The 19990-nt window shown below is 38.3% G+C and overlaps 1 protein-coding gene across 1 annotated transcript; it reads left to right on the top strand.

Annotated features, from left to right (window-relative positions):
- The first annotated feature begins 163 nt into the window (after nucleotides 1-163).
- LOC125447309 (proteasome subunit alpha type-2) lies at nucleotides 164-18835 on the top strand. Its single transcript, XM_048521630.2, has 8 exons — nucleotides 164-298; nucleotides 5787-5863; nucleotides 11242-11374; nucleotides 13456-13578; nucleotides 14172-14253; nucleotides 17935-18008; nucleotides 18373-18430; nucleotides 18543-18835. The coding sequence occupies exons 1-8, from the start codon at nucleotides 258-260 to the stop codon at nucleotides 18657-18659; spliced, it is 705 nt and encodes a 234-aa protein (XP_048377587.1). The 5' UTR covers nucleotides 164-257; the 3' UTR covers nucleotides 18660-18835.
- Nucleotides 18836-19990: the final 1155 nt, after the last annotated feature.

The raw sequence follows: 19990 nt of genomic DNA, 5'->3' as shown, positions 1-19990 counted from the left end.
GCGCGTCAATTACAGCGCCGCTAGATAGGCTGCAGCTTGCGCACGTGATTGCGGCAGAAACCACGCCCCCGACCGTGTCCGTCTGCAAAAAACTATAGTTCCCAGAATCTATCGCATGCAATTGGAGCCAGGACTCCGGGACTATGCATGCCGGGTATTGTCGTTTTTAGGCTATCTTTCACGGAAGGTTAGGAGATATGACGTAGGGCCATGTAACCCTTCCATTCCCAGCATTCCAAAGTGTGAGCGGCAGAAAGATGGCGGACCGTGGATATAGCTTCTCCCTCACCACGTTCAGGTAAACTAAGCGACCAAACTGTCATTCCATACTCACTCGGCGGGTGAAGGAATCCCCTCTTTCTGGCTATTGCTGCTGTTATTTGACTCTCTATATTGTCAAGTTTGAGGCTAGTTGGAGGCACTGCAATTTGCACAGTCACGGTTGCTGTTCCCTGGCCGCTCTGAGCAGGAGGCCCTTGGGCTGCTGCTGCTGCATCTTCCTGGACCCTTACCTCGGTGGGTTCGAGTCCCCCCCGCCCCCAAAAAGGTTGGAAGCGGATGATGGCCCCAGGCCTAGGAGCGAACCACATTCGGTTTCGCTTTCGATCTAGAGATGTGCTGGAAGCACTCGGTTTGTTGGTCCTGTTCCTTGATTAAAGTTGATGAGGAAAGGGAGGGTAATGCTGAAACGTTTTGCTGTACCTGCATAACGAAAAGAGGAGAAGTCTTATCACCTTGATCCAGTGGTTATCTGTGTCTCTAGTCAAGAGTTCAAAGAAAGAGTCGTGCTGGCGGGCGTCCGTGATATCAGTAGCCTGTAATAATGAGGAGGAAAAAAACTGCAAATGGATAATTGTGATATCTCACACTCTCATAGGGGCAATTGAGGAGTAATTCATCAAACTCCCGACTTGAGTCAGATTGGACAAGTTTTGGGGAGTCAGCAAGTGAGTTACTCGCTGCAGCATTCCCAGCCCCTGACCTGCGCTCATAGTTACAGTATTTGGTCATTTGTAATCACTTAGGTAATGAGGGGAGTTCAAATTGGAAATGCTGTTGAATGTTAACAGGCAATGGTTAGATTTCCTGAATTAGGTTGTGGATGCTTCAGTGAGGAAAGAAGGTTCACCTAAAACATAGTTTTAATTTAATCGCAAAAAGTACAACATGCTGAACATGGGGTCTTTCAATTATCCAATTTTAGGTTTTCCTTTTATCTATTACAGTTTACTGAAACTACAGCTCCCCCGAAACAGTCTGCTGGAGAACCTTAGCAGCCTGATAGTTCCAGTGGAGAGAGAAACAGTTGATGTTTAAAACTCAGTATGACTTTTCTTCAGAACAATGAATTCTGTGTTTGTGTTAGATGCTGTCTTTCATTGGGTATGATCTTCGCCTGAACTTGTATGCTACAAATATGAATGTTGTCCAGGCCTTGCTGCATGTGGAGCTAGAATGCATCGGTATCTCACGTGTTGCAAATAGTACTGAACGCAGCGGTCATCAGTAAGCATTCTGTTCTGGTATTTTGAAGAAGGGGAGGTCATTGATTAAACAATTAAAGATGGTTGGTTGCGGAACACCAAATGACTAACTTCTCAGACTCTCTCTTGGAACTGAGCCAGTTGACCTCCAACAACCATAATAACCTTCCTTTTTTGCTAGGTATGATTCCAACCTGACTTGCAGTTAATTCAATTTTTCTCAGACTCAGTTGATGTCAAACTTGATTAAATGTTGTCTTGATGTCACGGATAGTCAGTCTCACTTTTTCTCTGGTTTTCTTTTATCCATGTTCAAACTAAATCAGTAATGAGATCAGGAGCTGAGTGGAGCCTGGCTGAACTTGAACTAAGCTGACTAAGTGCTGTCAACGTTCCCTCTACTGCTTTGATTAGTTGAATTTTTTTGTTTGTGTGGATTTGACATTACTGGGTAATTTTCAGTGTTATCACGTGATGACACTGTTGCAGTTGTTTCAAAATGTCTCAGGAATAGCTAGTTCTGGAAAGCCAGTCTTCAGTATTACTGGAATGTTATTAGGACCCAGAGCCTTTGAAGTATCTGATATCTTTAGTTATTTCTTAATATCATGTAATATGAATAAAATTGGTTCAAGACTATTGCATGCAACTGGGCATCTCGGGAGGAAGAGGACAAGATAGATCATCCACTTAGTGCCTCCGGCTGGAAATGGTTGCAAATGTCTTAAGTATTGGACTGATGTGTTGTATTTCCTCATTATTAAGGATGTCGATTCTTCCCTTTGGTTAGTTGGGGTTTAATTGTCCACTACCATTTGCGACTGGATGTGCCAAGACTGCAGAGCTTCGATCTTATATGTTGTTTGTGGGATCACAATTCACTAAGTCACATGCTGTCTCCACTATTTGACATGCATGTAGTCTTATGATGTAGCTTCATCTGGTTAACACTATCATTATTCGGTATGCCTGGTGCTGTTTCTGACTTGTTCTACACTCCTCATTAAATGAGGGTTGATGCACTAGTTGGACAGTAATGGTAAATTAGATATGGTAGATTAGGGGTATATTGGATTATGTGGTTGAATGCAATTCTGATGGCCTGGTGAACCTCAGATGTCCAGTTTTGAGCTCTTTGCTTTGTTTGAATCCATCCCATTTAGCATCATATTTGTGTCACACAATTGGGTGGAGGATATCCTTAATTTGAGTACAGAACTTTGTCTTTACCAGCAACTGGTTGTCATTCCTATCAATACTGGCATGGCCACACCCATTTGCAAGTGCTGGATTGGTGAAGATGAAGCCACAAAGATTTTTCCACCTTGGTTCGATCATCACTTGTAAACCCAGTCTAGTAGATTTGTTCATTGAGGTTTGGTTAGTAGAGCCACAACCATGTCACGATAGGTGCTGGGTATTGAAGTGCCCAACCTCTAGTATATTAAATGTCTGGTTAGCTTTCGTGCTTCTTTTAAGTGGCCATCAATATGGAGGAGTACTAATTCATTAGTTGAAGAAGGCTGGTATGTGGCAGGGCCCACAGTTGTAAGGATGCCTTGACCTGGGCCAGGAGCAGCAACTTGCAGGAGTGATCAGGAACTTTTCTTACCTGTATTCAATCTGATGCTGTGGGACTTGTGGAAGTCCAAAATCAATATCAGGAGTTCTCAGGTCCTCTTCCTTCTGATGGTTTACCACTCCCTGGTGGTTCTAACCTGTCAAGGAGTATCTTGGGATGCTGATGGAGGGCCCTGGCCCAATGACTATAGGTTAGGATTCACTGAACACGGGACAAGTGTTGCAATTTTAACACAATGTTCCCAGATGTTAGTGTGGTGTACTTTACAAGGTTGAAGAGGTAGAATATGACTTTGTCCTTGTACCTTGGTTGATACCAGGCAGTTTGTTCTACTTTATAGTTTGATTTCTCTGCAGTGGCTGTCTCTAACTGAGTGGCCTAATTAAAATATTTCAGAAGATAGGTAGGAGGAAAGTACATTGTTGCATGTCTTGAGTTGCTTGGTGTCTTTCCTTTCCAAAAGGACATTTATGAGGCTTTTTAGGACAGTCTGTTATTAGGACAATAGCATTTTATATCACACTAATTATTAAAATAATTTTAGATTGTCTTATCTCCCACATATTTTTGCATTCTTTCTCCTCACATACTGTTATACTCTCTTATGGTCCTATCTCTCAATTCATATTGTGTTCTTGGGATCTTGGCTGACTGTCTATGGTTGCCATAATCTTGAGCCTAATGATTTGCAAATGCCCTTGTGAAGGGCCTGGGGACGCTTTGTTATGTGAACAGAAGTGGTTAATATTGTAGTGCCTCAGGGTGCTGTGTTATTTCAAATTGCTTTGGAGGTGGATCTCAAACCCTGCGAGAAAGGTATCCTGACAGTTCCTTCACACTAGTGTTTGTGGCTGCTGGAGGGTAAAACTTGAACTGCCTGGGATTATGTTGAGAGAAGGTGAAGGGGCTCAGGTTTTATCATTATCAGTGTAATTGATTCTGCGTATTTGCATAGAATTTCTACAGTGTAGAACCAGGCCATTTGCCTACCCTCTGAAGAGCATTCCACCCCCACAATCTCTGTAACTCTGTACTTCCCATGGCTAATTCACCTAGCCTGCAAATCTTTGAACTGTGGGAGGAAACTGGAGCATCCAGAGGAAACCTACACAGACATGGGCATTTTTTTACTTCTAATTTTCATTGTGATAAAGTGCTAAATTTAAAGAATATGGAATATAAGATTATAATGTGGTATCAATTGCACTGATCTGTTTTAATGTGTGTGTGTGTGTGTGTGTGTGTGTATTTATAAAATGCTACAAAGTTTTGTTTTAAAAAAAACCTCACCTTTCCCCATAACTTAAACTTAATGTGTAAAAGTTAGAGGTTCCATGCCTCAGTCTAAGTATTATAGTTCATATGAAAGTTGTTATTACTAACTGAATTCAAAAAAAAACTTGGATCAATTTAAGTATAAAAGCTAGGCTTTTCTATATGAACTCAAACCTCAGAACTAACTGTTACGATGGAATTGTTTTAGTAAATATTTGAATTTTTTTCCCTATTGCTCCACTTTGCTTTCAACCTGAAATCACTGTTTCAGTAAACTGAAAGGTGCTTTCCAAATTAGTAAAACTAAGTCTACAACTCAGAAAGATGAGTTTTGTTACTGGAAAAACAAAATAAGCACAGTCACAGAAACATTTATGGAGTCTTGTCATATTTCAGCAGTAAGTCAATTAAGTGCAATGTTACATTTCTCCAGCTGGTGCAAGATTCATTTTTGCATTTAAATGTTCCTTTGCCTGTGTTCTGACTAACATCACTGAGACATCTGACACATTGTTGATCGTGGGCTATTGTATGGAAATTGGCTGTTTCCTGCATTACTACAGTTAATATACTTCACAGGTGCTTAATTTGGCTATAATATACTTTAAGATGTTCAAAAGTTGTTAAAGGTGCTGTAGAAATGCAAGTTTTTGTTCATTCACTTTTTTGTTGAATTTTCATGACTATTGGCAATTCATTTATTACCAATGAATCTATTTTAGATTATTCATCTTAATTATTTTTTCTCTGTAAAAGTATGAATTAATATTGCAGCACTGTGTGGCTTAATGGTCCAGAAGCCATTCAATAAAGTTTATTTAATGATCTGAAAAGGGAATGATCTGATTCCAGCTATAATCTCAGCCAGTTTAGTAGTAGTCTTTCGATGATTGGTTTCAGCATTTATGGATTAGAGTGGTGGGTAAGCAGATGGAATGCATCCTGGTCACTATTCAGTACTGGATCTAGAATTGAATTGTAGTTGGGGATGTGATAAGGCATGGCTATGCTACCTGAAGTTCAATAAACTATGGATTTTTGCTCAGTTTACCCAGAAAATTGATACTAAGGTGACTTCGAAAGATGATTGCTGTCCATAATGCTGCAACCCTATGAGGGTTAAACAGAGTGACAGACATTGCTGAAAGATTGCTGAATGTTTGTCTTTATGTATACCTGGGCAGAGGTATTGACTTTATTGGTGATATTTATTCTGGTTATGGTATAAGAGGTTTGCACTGCAAAATCCAAAGCGGTTACATTTGTTCATTTTGCACTTGTGGTGCTTATGCCCTGCAGAAAGACTGAAGATAAACTGAATCTGTTTTTGGTGTTTCTGTATAACACATACGGAATTGAATTGGAAAGTCTAGGAAGAAAAGTTATCCATCAGAAGTGTTGTTAGTTACAGTTTCACACATGCTGTTTTGTGTTTTGTCTTGCAGTCCTTCGGGCAAACTCGTCCAGATTGAGTATGCCTTGGCAGCTGTAGCTGCAGGAGCTCCAGCAGTGGGAATCAAAGGTATGGACAACAGTACAACCACTGTGCTCTTGAACCACTTAAAGGCTGACAACCTGTGCAAAATAATTTTCTTTGCCAAGTTTTGTTTTTAATGTTTTGTATGAGAAGTTAGCTAAGCATATTACTATGGCATTTATTGCACTTTGCCAACAGCCCTTGAAATTTTGGTGATGGGTTGGCATCTTTAAACACTGCAGTTGATCTGATGAAGGTACTGCCATATAGTACTGTAGATAGAGAATGACTAAGATGAAAATGGCCTTGCATCTCCACCTTGGGATGGCATGTGACTTGTTGGTGAACTTATGATGTCCTGGAAATGTCCTAGTGGATTGAAAAATAATCAAAGTAACATTCCTGTTGAAAAAGAGACCAAGACAAAAACAGGTAACTATTGGTCTGTTAGCTTCACATCTGTCATATAGTCATACAGCATGGGAATATGGGGAAATATTAATATACTATCAAGGATCAAATAACTTAATGTTTAGAAATACATAATGTAATTAAGCAGAATCAGCAGGGCTTCGTGAAGGGAAAATCATGCCTTTTTAGAATTCTTTAAGGAGGTAATTAAAGGAGAATTCATATGTGTAATATGGATTGCTAAAAGATGTTCACTAAGGTACTAACGAGGTAGATGTGAAGACACTTCTCTTTTCAGACTGTCTGGGACCAAAGATAATCTTGGAGTATGAGGTTGCCTATTTAAAACAGATGAGAATTTCTTCTCTCAAGGTAGTGAGTTTTTGGGATTCTTTACTGCAGAGAGCTGTCAAGGCTAGGTCACTAAGAATATTATAAGATTTACAGATTTTTAATTAGTAAGGAAATCAAGACTTATTGAAGAAAGGCAGAACAGTGGAGTTGAGAATTATCAGCTCAGCCCTGATTTTATTGAATGACGGAGGGGACTCTGGACTGAACAGCTTACTTTTGCTCCTATGTCTTATTCTCCTCACATTTGTCTTCATTGGAAAACCTCTCCATTTTAAACTTTTGATTCTCTTGTTTGTTTTAATTTCTCACATGGAAAAATGTCCAGTCTGCAACTAGTCTGGCCTCTCAGGATTTTGTCTGAATATGATTACTTTTTGTTCTTCTGAGCTCCAAAGGTTAAAGATGAAAATTGATCACGCTTTCCTCATCATATAAGCCCTTTATCCTCGGCGTGAATCTACTGTGAACTGTTCCTAATACACTTGTATCCTTCATCAAATAAGGAGAACAAAATTGTACATTGTACTCTAACTGTAGTCTCACCAAGGCCCAATTCAGCTGCAGTAAAATTTTGCAACTCTTGTATTTAATTCCCTTTTACAAGTAATTGCAACAACCCATTTGCCTTCTTGATCAGGAAGGTAGATAGATCAGCTAAACGAGTGCAGGAAAGAGTCATGAGAATATTCCAGGGATGAGTAACTTCAATTACATGGACCCATTGGAAAAGGCGGAGGTGTTCTTGAAGATTGCACAGATATTTGGAGTGTTCAAAATAATGTGGAATCTGGGCAAAATTGGTAGGAAGAAACGTTTTTTTTTGGCAGAGGGATTGAGAGCCAGAGATTGTGGATTTAAGTTGATTTTTCAGAATATTCCATGATAACATGTTGTAAGCCTTTTTTTTGTACAGTATCATCTGAATGCCTTGTCCAAAAGTTTTGTGAAAGCAAATTTATTTGGGGCTTTCAAAAGAGAATTATGTGAAACGAAAATCTTTACACAGATAGGGCAGAAAGGAAGGGGAATGAGTTTGGGTGAGTTGGGCTTGCAGATAGCCAGTGGAGTTATGACAGAGGCTGCCTTTCAGCCTTGTACTGTGGTAATTCCATGATAAAGTAATTAAGGCATACAGAATACTTCATTTGTTGAGGCAAATAATGCAAGAATGCACAACTTTTGTTAGAGCACATGAAACTGTGGTTAGGTCAGAGTTGCTGCATTATCTACCATTTTGGTCACTAAATTATTACAAAGGTGTGGTTGCACTATTAGGAGGTTGGGAGAATTTTATATAAGAAGAAAACATATACTTACTGTGGAATGGAGGAAGCTGAGGAGAAACTTTAATTAAATAATGAGTGGCCATTCTACAGTGGCGGAGAAGAAGTTATTTTATCTTGATAGTCATAGATTAACAGTAATTGATAGAAGGATTAAAGGGGAATGAAGTATTCTTTTCACCTCAAGCATGATAGTAATTTGAAACTCACTACTTGGAAGGTTGGAAGAGTTAACAATCTTAATTGTATTTAACAAGTACTTGCAAATGTACTTGATGTGCTGTAAACTATAAAGCAGTGCACCAAAAGCAGAAATGTGGGATTAGCTAGAGTTCTGAGGAAGGGTCACTGGATCCAAAATGTTAACTCTGATTTATCTCTGTAGATACAGCTAGACCTGCTGAGCTTTTCCAGCAGTTTTTGTTTTTGTCAGCCTGGAGACCTCTCTTCCCGTCAGCGCAAATATGTTAGAACAAATTGCCTTCTATCCTGTAAACTTTTAACTATTTTGTACAAAAATGCTGGCTTTTTATGGGAACCTGGTTGATCTAGGCCCCTTGTTTGAAGGCACATGCTTGTCACTGCCATCAACGAAACAAATCCTCATTTGTTCAATGACTCCCCATTGCCATGTGCTGACGTTGTTTCCTCTGAGCCAAACAGTTTTGGGTTTGAACTCTTTGCCAGGCTGACTTTTTATAATACTGACTGAGCACTGAAGTGCTGTGTCATCTTAAGATAATGAAATGTTGGGCAGAAGTAGGCTGTTTTGCCCATTGAGATTGGTTAGCATGATCGTGGCTGATCTGATAACCCTCAACTCCATTTACTTGCCCTTTCACCCTATTCTTTGATTTACCTACTTTTTTTTTAAAATTGTCTATGTCAACCTTAAATACGCTTAATTACCCAACCTCGATAACTTTCTGCAGTTAAAAAAAAATCCACAGATTTACTGCCCAGTGAGGGGAAAAAAAATCCTCCTCATCTCTGTCTTAGCTGAAAGACTCCTTACATAGAAATTAATGCCCTCTGATCGTAGACTACTGTCGCACAGGGAGAAACAACTTCTTAGCATCCATCCTGTCGAGATTTCCCCCTCTCAAAACTCCCTAGTCTCCTCTCCTCTTAAATCCATTGAGTATAAATCCAGCGTCTCCACATAAGGAAATCCCTCCATGCCCGGGATCAACTGAGCAACCCTTCTTTTGATCTCCGATCTCACTATATCTTTGTTTAGATAAGGGGACCAAGACTTCATAGTATTCTAGCTTGGTCTGACTAGAATAGTATTAGCAAGATCTTTTTATTGTTACACAGAATTCCCTTTGAAATAAATGCAACATTCAATTTTCCTTCCCCATTACCTGCTGAGCTTGGGTGCTAGCTTTTTTGAAATACATGCAATAGGACCCTCAAATTCCCCTTCTTACTGCACGTTTCTGCAGTCTTGCCCCACTTAAGAAATAAGTGGTTCTTCTATCCTTCCTGCCAAAGTGCATGCCCTAACAATTTCCCATATTCCATCTGCAAGGTTTTTGTCCAATCACTTAACCTGTCAATATGTCTTTTCAGAAGCCTTGTGCCATCTTCACTACTTCCCTTCCCACTTATTTTTGCATTATCTGCAAACTTGGTGAAGGTGCGCTCGCTGCCCTCGGCCAAGTCATTAGTATATATTGCAAGGTGTCAAGGCTCTACTACTGATGTCTGTGGCACTCCCCTGGTTATAGGTTGGCATCCTGAAAATGCCCTCTTTACCCCAACTCTGTGCCTTCTATTAATTAGCCAACCCCGTATCCATGCTAATATGCAACCCCTAACATAATGGGCTATTATTAAGAAGCCTTACATGTATTAGCTTATTAAGTGCATTTTGGAAATCCAAAATTATTACATCTACTGATTCTTCTCTATCTCCCATGCTTGTTACCTCCTCAAAGAACTGTGCTAAATTTGTCAGGCATGATTCTTCCTTAATGAAGTCATGCTGACTCTTCTGCTTATATTTTCTGTTTCTAAATGCTTTACTGATAAATTCTTTACAATAGATGTAAATACCTTTCTAATGATGGATGTTAAGCTAACTGGCCAGCAGGTACCCTTTTTTTGTCTCTCTCCTTTTTTGAATAAGGATGTTACACAGACAGTTTTCCAATTCTCTGCATGTCCAGGATCTAAGGACTTTTGGAAAATTACCACTGGTGCATCCACTATGTCTGCAAATGTATCCGTTGAAATTCTTGGGTACAACTGAACTCCAAGGTTCTAATTGGTCTTTTACCCATATTTCCTTTCACTTTGGTGATGGTTATTGTATCTATTCCCTCTCCCATACTGCTCCCCCCCCCCACCAAATTTGATTATTTATGATTTTTAGAATGTTATTAGTATCCGGTACCACGAAAACTAATTCTAAATATTTGTTTCACTCTCCTGCCATTTCCTGAATCCCCGTTGTTATTTCCCTTGCCTAATTTTCTAAGGGGCTTGTGTTCATTGTTGCCTGTTTTTCCCATTTTATGTATCGTCAGAAGCTCTTACTATTTTTCTGTTTCTTTCTATTATGTCCACCTAGTTCATTTTCTCCCTGTTTGGTTTTCTCATTCATCTTTTGGTTTTTAAAACTTTTTTTTAATTTCTGATTTAGCAGTAATCTTTGCTACTTTTGTTTTTCTTTCTTTCATTTTGATATTGTCCATAATGTCCTCAGTTAACCAAAGTTGGTTTGTCAACTTCCTAGCATCCTCCTTCCTCACTGGGAAATATCTTTGTTGTTGGAGTTGTTGGTTGGTTCCCTCGAACTGACTGATTTTGCTCACAGGTAGCACTCAGCTGGTTGGTGTAGGTTTCCCATTTTCAGGCTTGTTTGAGCATGTTTCCCTTGTAGGTGTTTTAGCAAAGATCTGTAGATCGGATAGCCACTGGAATTGTTGGTGAACCAACCAACAGCTCCAACCGCAATCCGAGCTATTGTTCTTCGCTAAAACATTAAGTCTTTGTTGTTGTCATGAACGTTTTTTTTAAAAAGGTTTCAATTGTTCATTGAACATCTTTTCTGATATGTTCTCTTTTAACTGAGTGTTTCAGTTCATGATTCATCAGCACATTCTAAAAGAGGACTAACATCTTGGTGCCATTCAGTGTAATATTTACGTGATATGCATGAGATCAACCAATTAACATCAGAATCTGCAATTCACATAAATTATCTGAGGCACTTTGAGGTACCCTGAACACAAGACTTAATTTGTTATTTGGAAAATGCAGCTACGCTTCGATGCTTAATAAAATTAGCACATCATAAATGGATAGATGCAATGTGTGTTTATCTCCTTGCGTCTCTAAATGATTACATATTTCTTCAAAACCTAGCTTCCAATGGTGTTGTTTTGGCAACGGAGAAGAAACAGAAATCCATTCTTTATGATGAACAGAGTGTACACAAAGTGGAACCAATCACAAAACACATAGGAATGGTGTATAGTGGAATGGGCCCTGACTACAGGTAGGGGAAACAAATGAATGAACCCTATTATTCTTGGTGTTTCCTTCACAATAATTGTCAAGAAATTTTGGGTTCCTCAGCTTCAAATTGTTTTTCTGTTCTTTCAACTCAAACATTTCAGGTACTGTGCACTTCCATTCCAGAAATGCAATTGATTTGACAACCTGTATGTGAAAGTCATTAGGATACTAACCTGTAGCCCCATGATGCTCTTACTAGAGTGAGTCAGTTTCATGGAATCCTTACACTGTGGAAACTTGCTCTTTGGCCCACCCAGTCCATGCCATCCCTCAGAGCATCCTCCTGTAATCCACCTAATCTACACATCTCTAAACACTACAGGCAATTTACTAAAGCCAATCCACTTTTTGGACTGTGCGAGAAAACCGGAGGGGAAACAGATACAGGGAGAATGTGCAAACTCCATATACACAGTCACCTGAGGGTGGAATCAAACCTGGGTCCCTGGCGCTGTGAGGCAGAAGTGCTAACCACTGAGCCACCCATGTTGTCCTTAATAATGAATGAACATCTGCAGAATCATGTTTAACCACTGAGGTGTGTAGATTCCTTTCGGTAACAGACATCATCTTAAAGCTACATATTAAGGGAAAAAACTTTTGGAGCAGAATCAGTTGAATACTTTTTTTTAAAACCTAAATGTCTGAAACTAAAAATAACATCACCAAGAAAAATTGATATTTTATAGCCTGAGCTGGCAAGCTTATGAAAAGCTATTTTCTATTTTAGAGTTTAGCAGATTCTCAAATGGATAGGAATAGAGGATGAACAGGTGGCTCTTGACCACTCACGAAAATACAATAGCTCTATCAGTGGCAATACCATTGTCTGAAAACTGAGATGACTGAAACTGCATGTTCGATCCTGTTGTAGGTTAAGAACTTTGCAGAAAAGACAAACATGTTGCTGAATAGTTCACTTGCTAAATGTGACAAACACAAGAATACTACATTTCAAATTATTACAACCATTTACTACAGGAAAATGTTTGCTGATTAGTTTGCAAGTTAACTCTGGCCAAGACATCGCCATTGATGAAGCAGTGGGGTACCACTGGCTCCCTGAGATCTTAGGTGATTCAGGAAAGGAGGAATATTTAAAATTTTCCTTTTTCTAGAGAATATGGGTCCCTGTGAACAAATGAAGCAAGAGTAAATGTGCCGAGCCTGAAGCACACAAGATGAAAAGCTTTGGCACCATATCTGTGTTTTCGGTGATGTGAAAATTATTTTAAAATTTGTTTATGGAATGTGGGTGTCACTAGCTGGGTCAGCGTTCATTGCCATCACTAATTGTCCTTATGTCAGGTGGCTTGCTGGACTATTTCAGAATGCAGTAAAGAGTCAACCAAACCTTTGCGAATCTGGACTCACATTTAAGCTAGAATGCCTCAGGGGAGCAGAGTTCCTTTCTTAAAAGGGTGTTAGTGAACCAGGTAGGTTTGTATGTTGACTGGAGGGTGCCATTTCTATTAAATTGAATGGATAGCTTTGTTTTATAAATTTGAATCTTTAATGTCTATTTTGCTAGATTGTTTGGTTCAATATCATTTGTTTATGTGAAACACTGATAATTTTGTTACTGTTCGATGTAATTACCTGCAACTTAAAAACAGGAAATGCTAATGTGTGAGGAGGTGATGGCTCGGTTTTGGTAAACTTGCAATCTTAAACTTGAAGACGGTGCCAAGTTGAGAGGAATGTAGACTTTTTTGAGGTACTAGACAGTGTAAGAGACTCTGAGTCTTGCTTGTGTTACAGTGAAGATGTAGAGAGGAAAAAATGCATTACCTTAAGAAAATATCATTGAGATTTGGTTATTGTAATTACTGGAGCTGTTATGCTCTAAGTCCTTTGGTCTACATGATGTTGATCAATGGAGAATGGAATCATAGGCGCAAGAGTGCATGGCATTGTGATGGGACAGAATGGAAGAGAAGACACCTGAAGGTTATTTACTGAAGCAGTACTTAGGAAATACAAATTACAACAGGGTTTGGATAGGAATGTGTGTAATTAATGAGGCTATATTCACAGCACTTTGCGCTATATTCCTTACAGGGTGTTGATTCGCCGAGCCCGGAAGTTGGCACAGCAGTACTACCTTGTGTATCAAGAACCCATCCCTACAGCCCAGCTTGTACAGAGAGTGGCCTCTGTCATGCAGGAATATACACAATCTGGGTAAGTCAGTTATTGGCTTCTTTACATTCTCAATGTGGGTGATAACATAAATTTATTGTCACATAAATTGAGAGAAGTATTCAAGGTGAGTTGCCCTGCAGTAGAGTAACTGTTGCATTTTGTTGTGTCTGAATTTGCAGTTCAGGTTAAGTCAAATGTTTGGATTTGTAATCAAATTACATGGCAAGGATACAGAATCCCCTTAAATGTTTGATGCAATGGTGAATTTATGGAGAGACTTAATGCCTTACCTTCTGTTTTGGCCTGCAAGAAATTCAGAAGTAAAAATACATGAAGTGCACATTTACAATCTTGTAATCTGCAAGTACAAAAATTTGTCATTGCAAATGTCATTATATGTATATACAAATTCAATATACAAACAAAATATTTCATTTAAATGTGGACTTCTGAAATTTGAAAAAGGTCTGCATAAATGCTCCTCAAGAATGACTTCACCTTTTTAGAGACAGATCCATTTTTATAACTTTTTGTAGTCTGCAAGTTTGATCTTTCAGAATGTATTGGTTATATTGACCACAGGACATCCCAGCAAGGTAAGGATCAGTGCTCACTCTTTTGTCTTGTTTCAGTGGTGTTCGTCCATTTGGCGTCTCACTGTTGATTGCTGGCTGGGATGAGGGCCGACCGTATTTGTTCCAATCAGATCCATCTGTAAGTACTTAAGTGGCAATTTTTTGGTTTAATTCTTAAGCTGTTTTGTTTCTGTGTTTGCTTTCTGGAGACACAATGCTCCAAATCACTGCCAATCTTGATTTTGGTATGGTTAATAAAGGTCACCTAATCTTAATAAATAAAAGACATAAATACAAAGCCGGAATTCTCTCTAACTGATAGGAAATTGAAAGTAAAGATTGACTGCTATCTTGTGGGTAGTTATGTTTTGTTGCATTGAAAGTTGTACTTTCATTTTGAAACTTGAGTAACATCTAATCAAGTACAATTGTAGTACAGGCCCTTGAATTGTTCTGATGGAAATGAAATCCTGAAAAACTCGATAAACATGCAAAACAGCACATTTTCATCTTGGCTAGCTTCACTCTGACAGCAACAAATGAAACAAGTCTGGACAGTCCTAATTCAGTTTTTTGTTGAACAGAACAATATCCACATGTTGAATTTGGCAACAAAAGACTTCCAGGGATTTACATGAGCCTTTATTATAAATCCACTGTTTAGCACAAATATCAGCTCCACTTTTCCCTTCTTGACCCTCTCCTTGTCTAGAAGCCAACTCTTAACTAGGGAAGAACTCAGCCCCTTTTTAAATAAATGAGTCCAACATCAAATTTACAATTTACCCAGTTAACCCAATACAAGAAGGACACACCTGTTTTCTTTTAAATCAACTTAAAGTATCAGTTCTGAAGAAAAATCACTGGACTTTGAAACGTTAACTCTGATTTCTCTCCACAGGTGCTGTCAGATCTCCTGAGATTTTCCAGCAATTTCTGTTTTTGTTTTTGATTCAAAAGTAGCTTCCCACTGAAATAGAGTATACTGTAATTTCTACTCCCCAAGTGTTCCTCAAAGCCTCAAGATACCGTGTTGAGCTTGCTGTTGAAAGCCCCATCTGGTAGGATCTGTACTGTACAGCTCCACCTCTTTGTGCGGGTTGAAATCTCTTGTCAGTTTCCTAGTATATTCTGAATTCTTTTCAGTTTTGTAACTCTGAGTACCTCTTTATCATCCTACCTTCAATTTTACTAGCAGCTACAAAACTCTCCAGTCATGGAGATTCTGACTTTTATCTGGTGTCAGAATCTGTAAAGTTTTCAATGTCCAGTTCCAAGAATACTTTATTTCTAATTTACTCTTTCCTGGTAAGGATAGGACAAGCCCATATTTTGCTGCTTCCAAGTTAGTGAAGTGGCCTGAGTCCACATCTCCACCTCGTTCTTCCACTCCTTATATGGCTCCAACCTTAAACACCAGTGGATAATCATAGAATGCGGTTCGACGTCATAACTCAGAAAGTTCACTTGAAAAAGCCACCAGGAGTTTTAAATCTGTCAGAAAAAGGGATTAGTTCTGCTTTTCTTATCATCCCACTTGAAGAGATCGACATTCATCCTCTGCCACGTTTAACAAGCTGATATCCATTTGTTAAAGCTGGCAAGTAAAGAATTTCTGAGATTCACAAGGATTTATTGTCACATCCACAGGATAAACATCACTAAGGTTTTGGAGTATTGAGGTTAGTTTCCTCGCCGAACTGGTTTGTTGTTCTGCAGACATTTCATTACCCTGCTGGGTAACATCATCAGTGCATCCTCTGAAGTTCCGATGAGGATAAACATCAGTTTCCACATTTCCTGTAAAAAGCCTAGCTCTTAAATATCAAGTTCATTAGGCATTACCTGCTTTTGAACAACCTTAGTGTTGCTTTGGTTACCCTTAAAGTAACCTGCAGTTCTAACATTGAAACCATGTAGACATTCATTCTCGACACAAGATTTCCTTTCAAAGTGAGGCCAAAGAGTGAAAGTTAGAAAGTGAAAAAGTCTGCAATTTTATAGGTATGATTGCTCTTCTGAGGCTTGAAATAATATACATTATTGGGAAAAAGTAAAAGAAAACTGCCTGGCTGTGTTCTACCTAACAGCAGTAAGAGAGTTTCCTTTCCTTGGCATTGATATTCTTCACCTAGAAATTGTTTTATGCTCAAAAGACTTCTGATGTGTGCCACCATAATGACACTGGTGTGATGGTTGACCAAATAGAAATTGTACATGACTAGCCCAGACTGCAAGCTCTGGTGAAAAAAAACTCACCTCTTGAATCCCGAAAGCCTGTTCACTGTCGCTGGGTGAAAATTAGGAGTTCAGTGGAATACGATCCATTTGCCTGAATGATTACAGATCAAAGAACACTCTAAGCTCAACATCCAGGAAAAAGCAACATAATGATTAGCACTTCTACTACCTCTGATGCATTGTGTGTGCCATCCACAGTATGCACTGCAGCAAATCACTGTTGTTTTTTCATCAGCACCTTGCCAAGGCATAACTTTTACGGCATGAGAAAAACTAGGCCCTCAGGTTCAAGGGAACATCATTGCCTGAGAGTTCTTTTCCTCATCACTCGTCACCCTTTATCATAGCATCCTTATTGCCACTGGTTCAAAATCCTGAAAAGGTCAGTTGTTACACCACAGCAAGAGGCCTGTTGGCCCATTGTGTCCACCAAACATCTATGTATTCTAATCTCATTTTTCAGGCTCTGTCCCATAACCTTGTGCGTTACGATATTTCAAGTGCTCGTCGAAATAATTGAATGTCTATGGGTTCTCACCTCCGCCACACTTTCTGGCAGTAAATTCCAGATACCCATAGCTCTTTAAGTGAATATTTTTTTCTTCAAACATCCTTTAAACCACCTGCTCCATACCTCCTATTCTTTCTATTTTTATTTTTGATTATGTAGTATTCTCTTTGGTTCTCCATTATTTGCCTTGTTTTCTTCCAAATGTAAATTATTCCAGAAAAGGACATAGACTACTGGTCCCCTCATTCGCCATGGTCCCAGATGTATTGACCTTAGTCCTGCAAGTACAACAATTTGAAAGTTGAAAAAATTCCAGACTTAATAGAAGAAAAAAAAATCTAACCGGGCAACTGTGCAATGCAAAATTGACCATTTTAAATTTCTTTGCCAGGACTGAATTTGGGCTATAACCGATTCATAACCATCATGAATATGCTTAAAACTACTGGCCATTAGGGTGATGTTATATGACAACATGTAATGACACATGTAACTCGTCTTCCCAGCAAAGTAAGTCTGTGATCTACAATAAAAGCCATGATGTACTTACCCATTTTGCAGTTGTGTACGATTTAAATGTGGCAAAACAAATTCAATTATTGTCACCTTCATATTTTCCGCAAAACAATTGTTTATAATTCAACAGCTCAGAAATGTACTTGACACTAACATACACTATGAAACAGCAGTGCAACTTCTGTTGTGTACGGCAGGGTTACAACAAACAGAATCTGTAAAATTGATGTAGAAAGATGCCTTGGACTTCCAGTACTCCCTCTGGCATCCAGTTGCTGTAACGAAAACAACCACTGTGATATTCCTTTTAAAATGGCTAGTGTTTTCATTGTACTGAAATTTACTGATGCAATTTCTACTGAGTACTCTGGCTTTTTCTTTGTTTGCTCTTAAAAATATTTCTTAGTTTATTTTCAGAAGAGGTGGATAGGAGTTTGTTTTCCTGTCTCCTTACTGCTAACTGGATGAATTGTGCTACTTTTTTTTTAGTTTTTCAAGCTGATCAGAGTATGATCCTTTCACTAAACTTTTATTCTTTTCTTTTTCCAATAGGGTGCTTATTTTGCATGGAAAGCAACAGCCATGGGGAAGAATTACGTAAATGGGAAAACTTTTCTTGAAAAGAGGTAGAATAGCAATAATGTTGGTACTATCCCTTCCTGTATACCAGATATAACAATACTGTAAATGTGGTGTTCACGATGGACAGAAATTTCTAAGATTTTGAAGGACCGGTCATTTAAAGCAAATATTTTACATTTTGTCTCTGGCCTGTTCACAGAATTTTGTACACATCTTAAATTGAGATTTTTGTTGAGTGTTTCCAATTCCAACATGCATTTCATTTTGGATTCTGTTCTGGTTTAATGTTTATTTGAGTAACACGTAGAAACTTGACACAGATTTTCATAAATTCATGTTTTAGGCTCTCTCTTTTTAAAAAAAGTGAAAAATTATTTCAGGAGGAAATAAGTTTCTTTGTGTTTGTAGGTACAATGAAGATCTAGAACTTGAAGATGCCATTCATACAGCAATCTTAACACTAAAGGTAAGATATAGCATCTGTTGTACAAAGAGTGAATAATGGTTTAACTGGGGTTACTTTTTTGTAAAGCAATGATTGATGCTGATTGGTATGACTTTTCTTTTCTCCCAAACAGGAAAGCTTTGAAGGCCAGATGACAGAAGACAACATAGAGGTTGGAATTTGTGATGAAGCAGGATTTCGAAGACTCACTCCAGCAGAAGTCAAAGACTATTTAGCTACCATAGTCTAACATTTATTCAACTGATTTTTTTTTAATATGAAAGAAATATTGGTTAACTTCTAATTATAATTTGAAAATCTTTTTATTCCACTCTTTAGTTTTGACAATGGTTAAACAGTCAATACAATGTAAAACTATGTTGCACAAGTACATCTGATAAATCTTGTCTTAGAAATGAAAACAAATTTGTGAAGCTCTTGTCATTTAATTTTTTCACGCGATGTCAATGAAGCAGTTTATATCTTTTTAATGTCAGTATTTCCCACAGTTGCACAATTTTTCTATCTTAATGCAGCTGCTGCTTTTAATTGCATGTCTGCTGGCACATTCTTTCTCATCATGGAATAAAACATGTGAAAGGGGAAAGAAAAGTGCCATATGATATTTATACTCGGTAGTTATCCACCTATGAAACGGTTTGTTAATCAGTTTAACTGAAGTCAGTTCTAACTGCACCTGTCAGGGTAGTGAGTGGAAGAGGGAGAATTCCTTGTAGCCTTATTTGGTGCTTGTACATTTTGAATTTTTTTTTCTAGTTCTTAATACCTATAGTTAGGTTAAAAAGTAGAGCATAAAACATACCATTACACCCAATTGGGTGCATGATAATGGTTAAATTTTGCTGTTTTTGTATGCACTTTGTCATACTTGAAGGTCCTTGGCATTTTTAAACTACTGTTAATTCCCTTTTCCATATTTTTTCCTGGGTTGGAAGCAAGTTCAGTTTTGCTTGGCTTCCTTTGGAAAACATTTCAAGCCTCCTAATTGTCACTCTTTTAATTTGTCCTTGGTGTACAAGTGTTATTTTGAGTTTAGGGGTTCCCAATGTATTCATTCTGCTGTTAAATATAACCATACACAAATTGTGTTACAAAGTTAGTTTATTTGTCTTGATTTGTCTGCCTTAATTCTGCATTCTTTTACTTGAATAGCTTTGACAAACTGTCACTGCTGAAAGTTAACAGTGGTCAGTAATCAGCCAGCAGCTTTTTAAGAATGCCAAAAATTAGTCATTCGCCAAATGCTCACTTCATATTCAATATGAAATACTTTAGTTATTGCTTCATTGTGGTGCTGACAATGTGGTATATAACTGATACACCAAAATCAGCATCCCTTTCCATGCATTTAAGATTACATGATGCTATTTGAAGAACAGGGTATTCTCTACACTTTCTTGGTTTATTACATTCCTTAACCATCACAATTTTTAAAACATTAATTGTGGAACTGTGCTATGTACAAATTGGCTGTTGGGTTCTTCATTTTACAATCAAAATACACTTCTACAGAACTTCATTGCCTGTAAATCCTCTGAAAAGTCCTGCGATAATGAATGG

Source organism: Stegostoma tigrinum, chromosome 2 (assembly GCF_030684315.1).
Source record: "Stegostoma tigrinum isolate sSteTig4 chromosome 2, sSteTig4.hap1, whole genome shotgun sequence".
NCBI classification, from domain to species: Eukaryota; Metazoa; Chordata; class Chondrichthyes; order Orectolobiformes; family Stegostomatidae; genus Stegostoma; species Stegostoma tigrinum.
The sequence above is the reverse complement of the archived record's forward strand: the minus strand, read 5'-3'. Positions and strand labels throughout refer to the sequence as shown.

What these genes read in the sequence shown, in the direction of transcription:
- LOC125447309 (XM_048521630.2), top strand. Translation starts at nt 258, where the DNA reads ATGGCGGACCGTGGATATAGCTTCTCCCTCACCACGTTCAG. An exon ending in TCCAGCAGTGGGAATCAAAG is followed by an intron (nt 5,864 to 11,241) that starts GTATGGACAACA and finishes TTCAAAACCTAG; the next exon opens with CTTCCAATGGTGTTGTTTTG. An exon ending in GGAATGGGCCCTGACTACAG is followed by an intron (nt 11,375 to 13,455) that starts GTAGGGGAAACA and finishes TATTCCTTACAG; the next exon opens with GGTGTTGATTCGCCGAGCCC.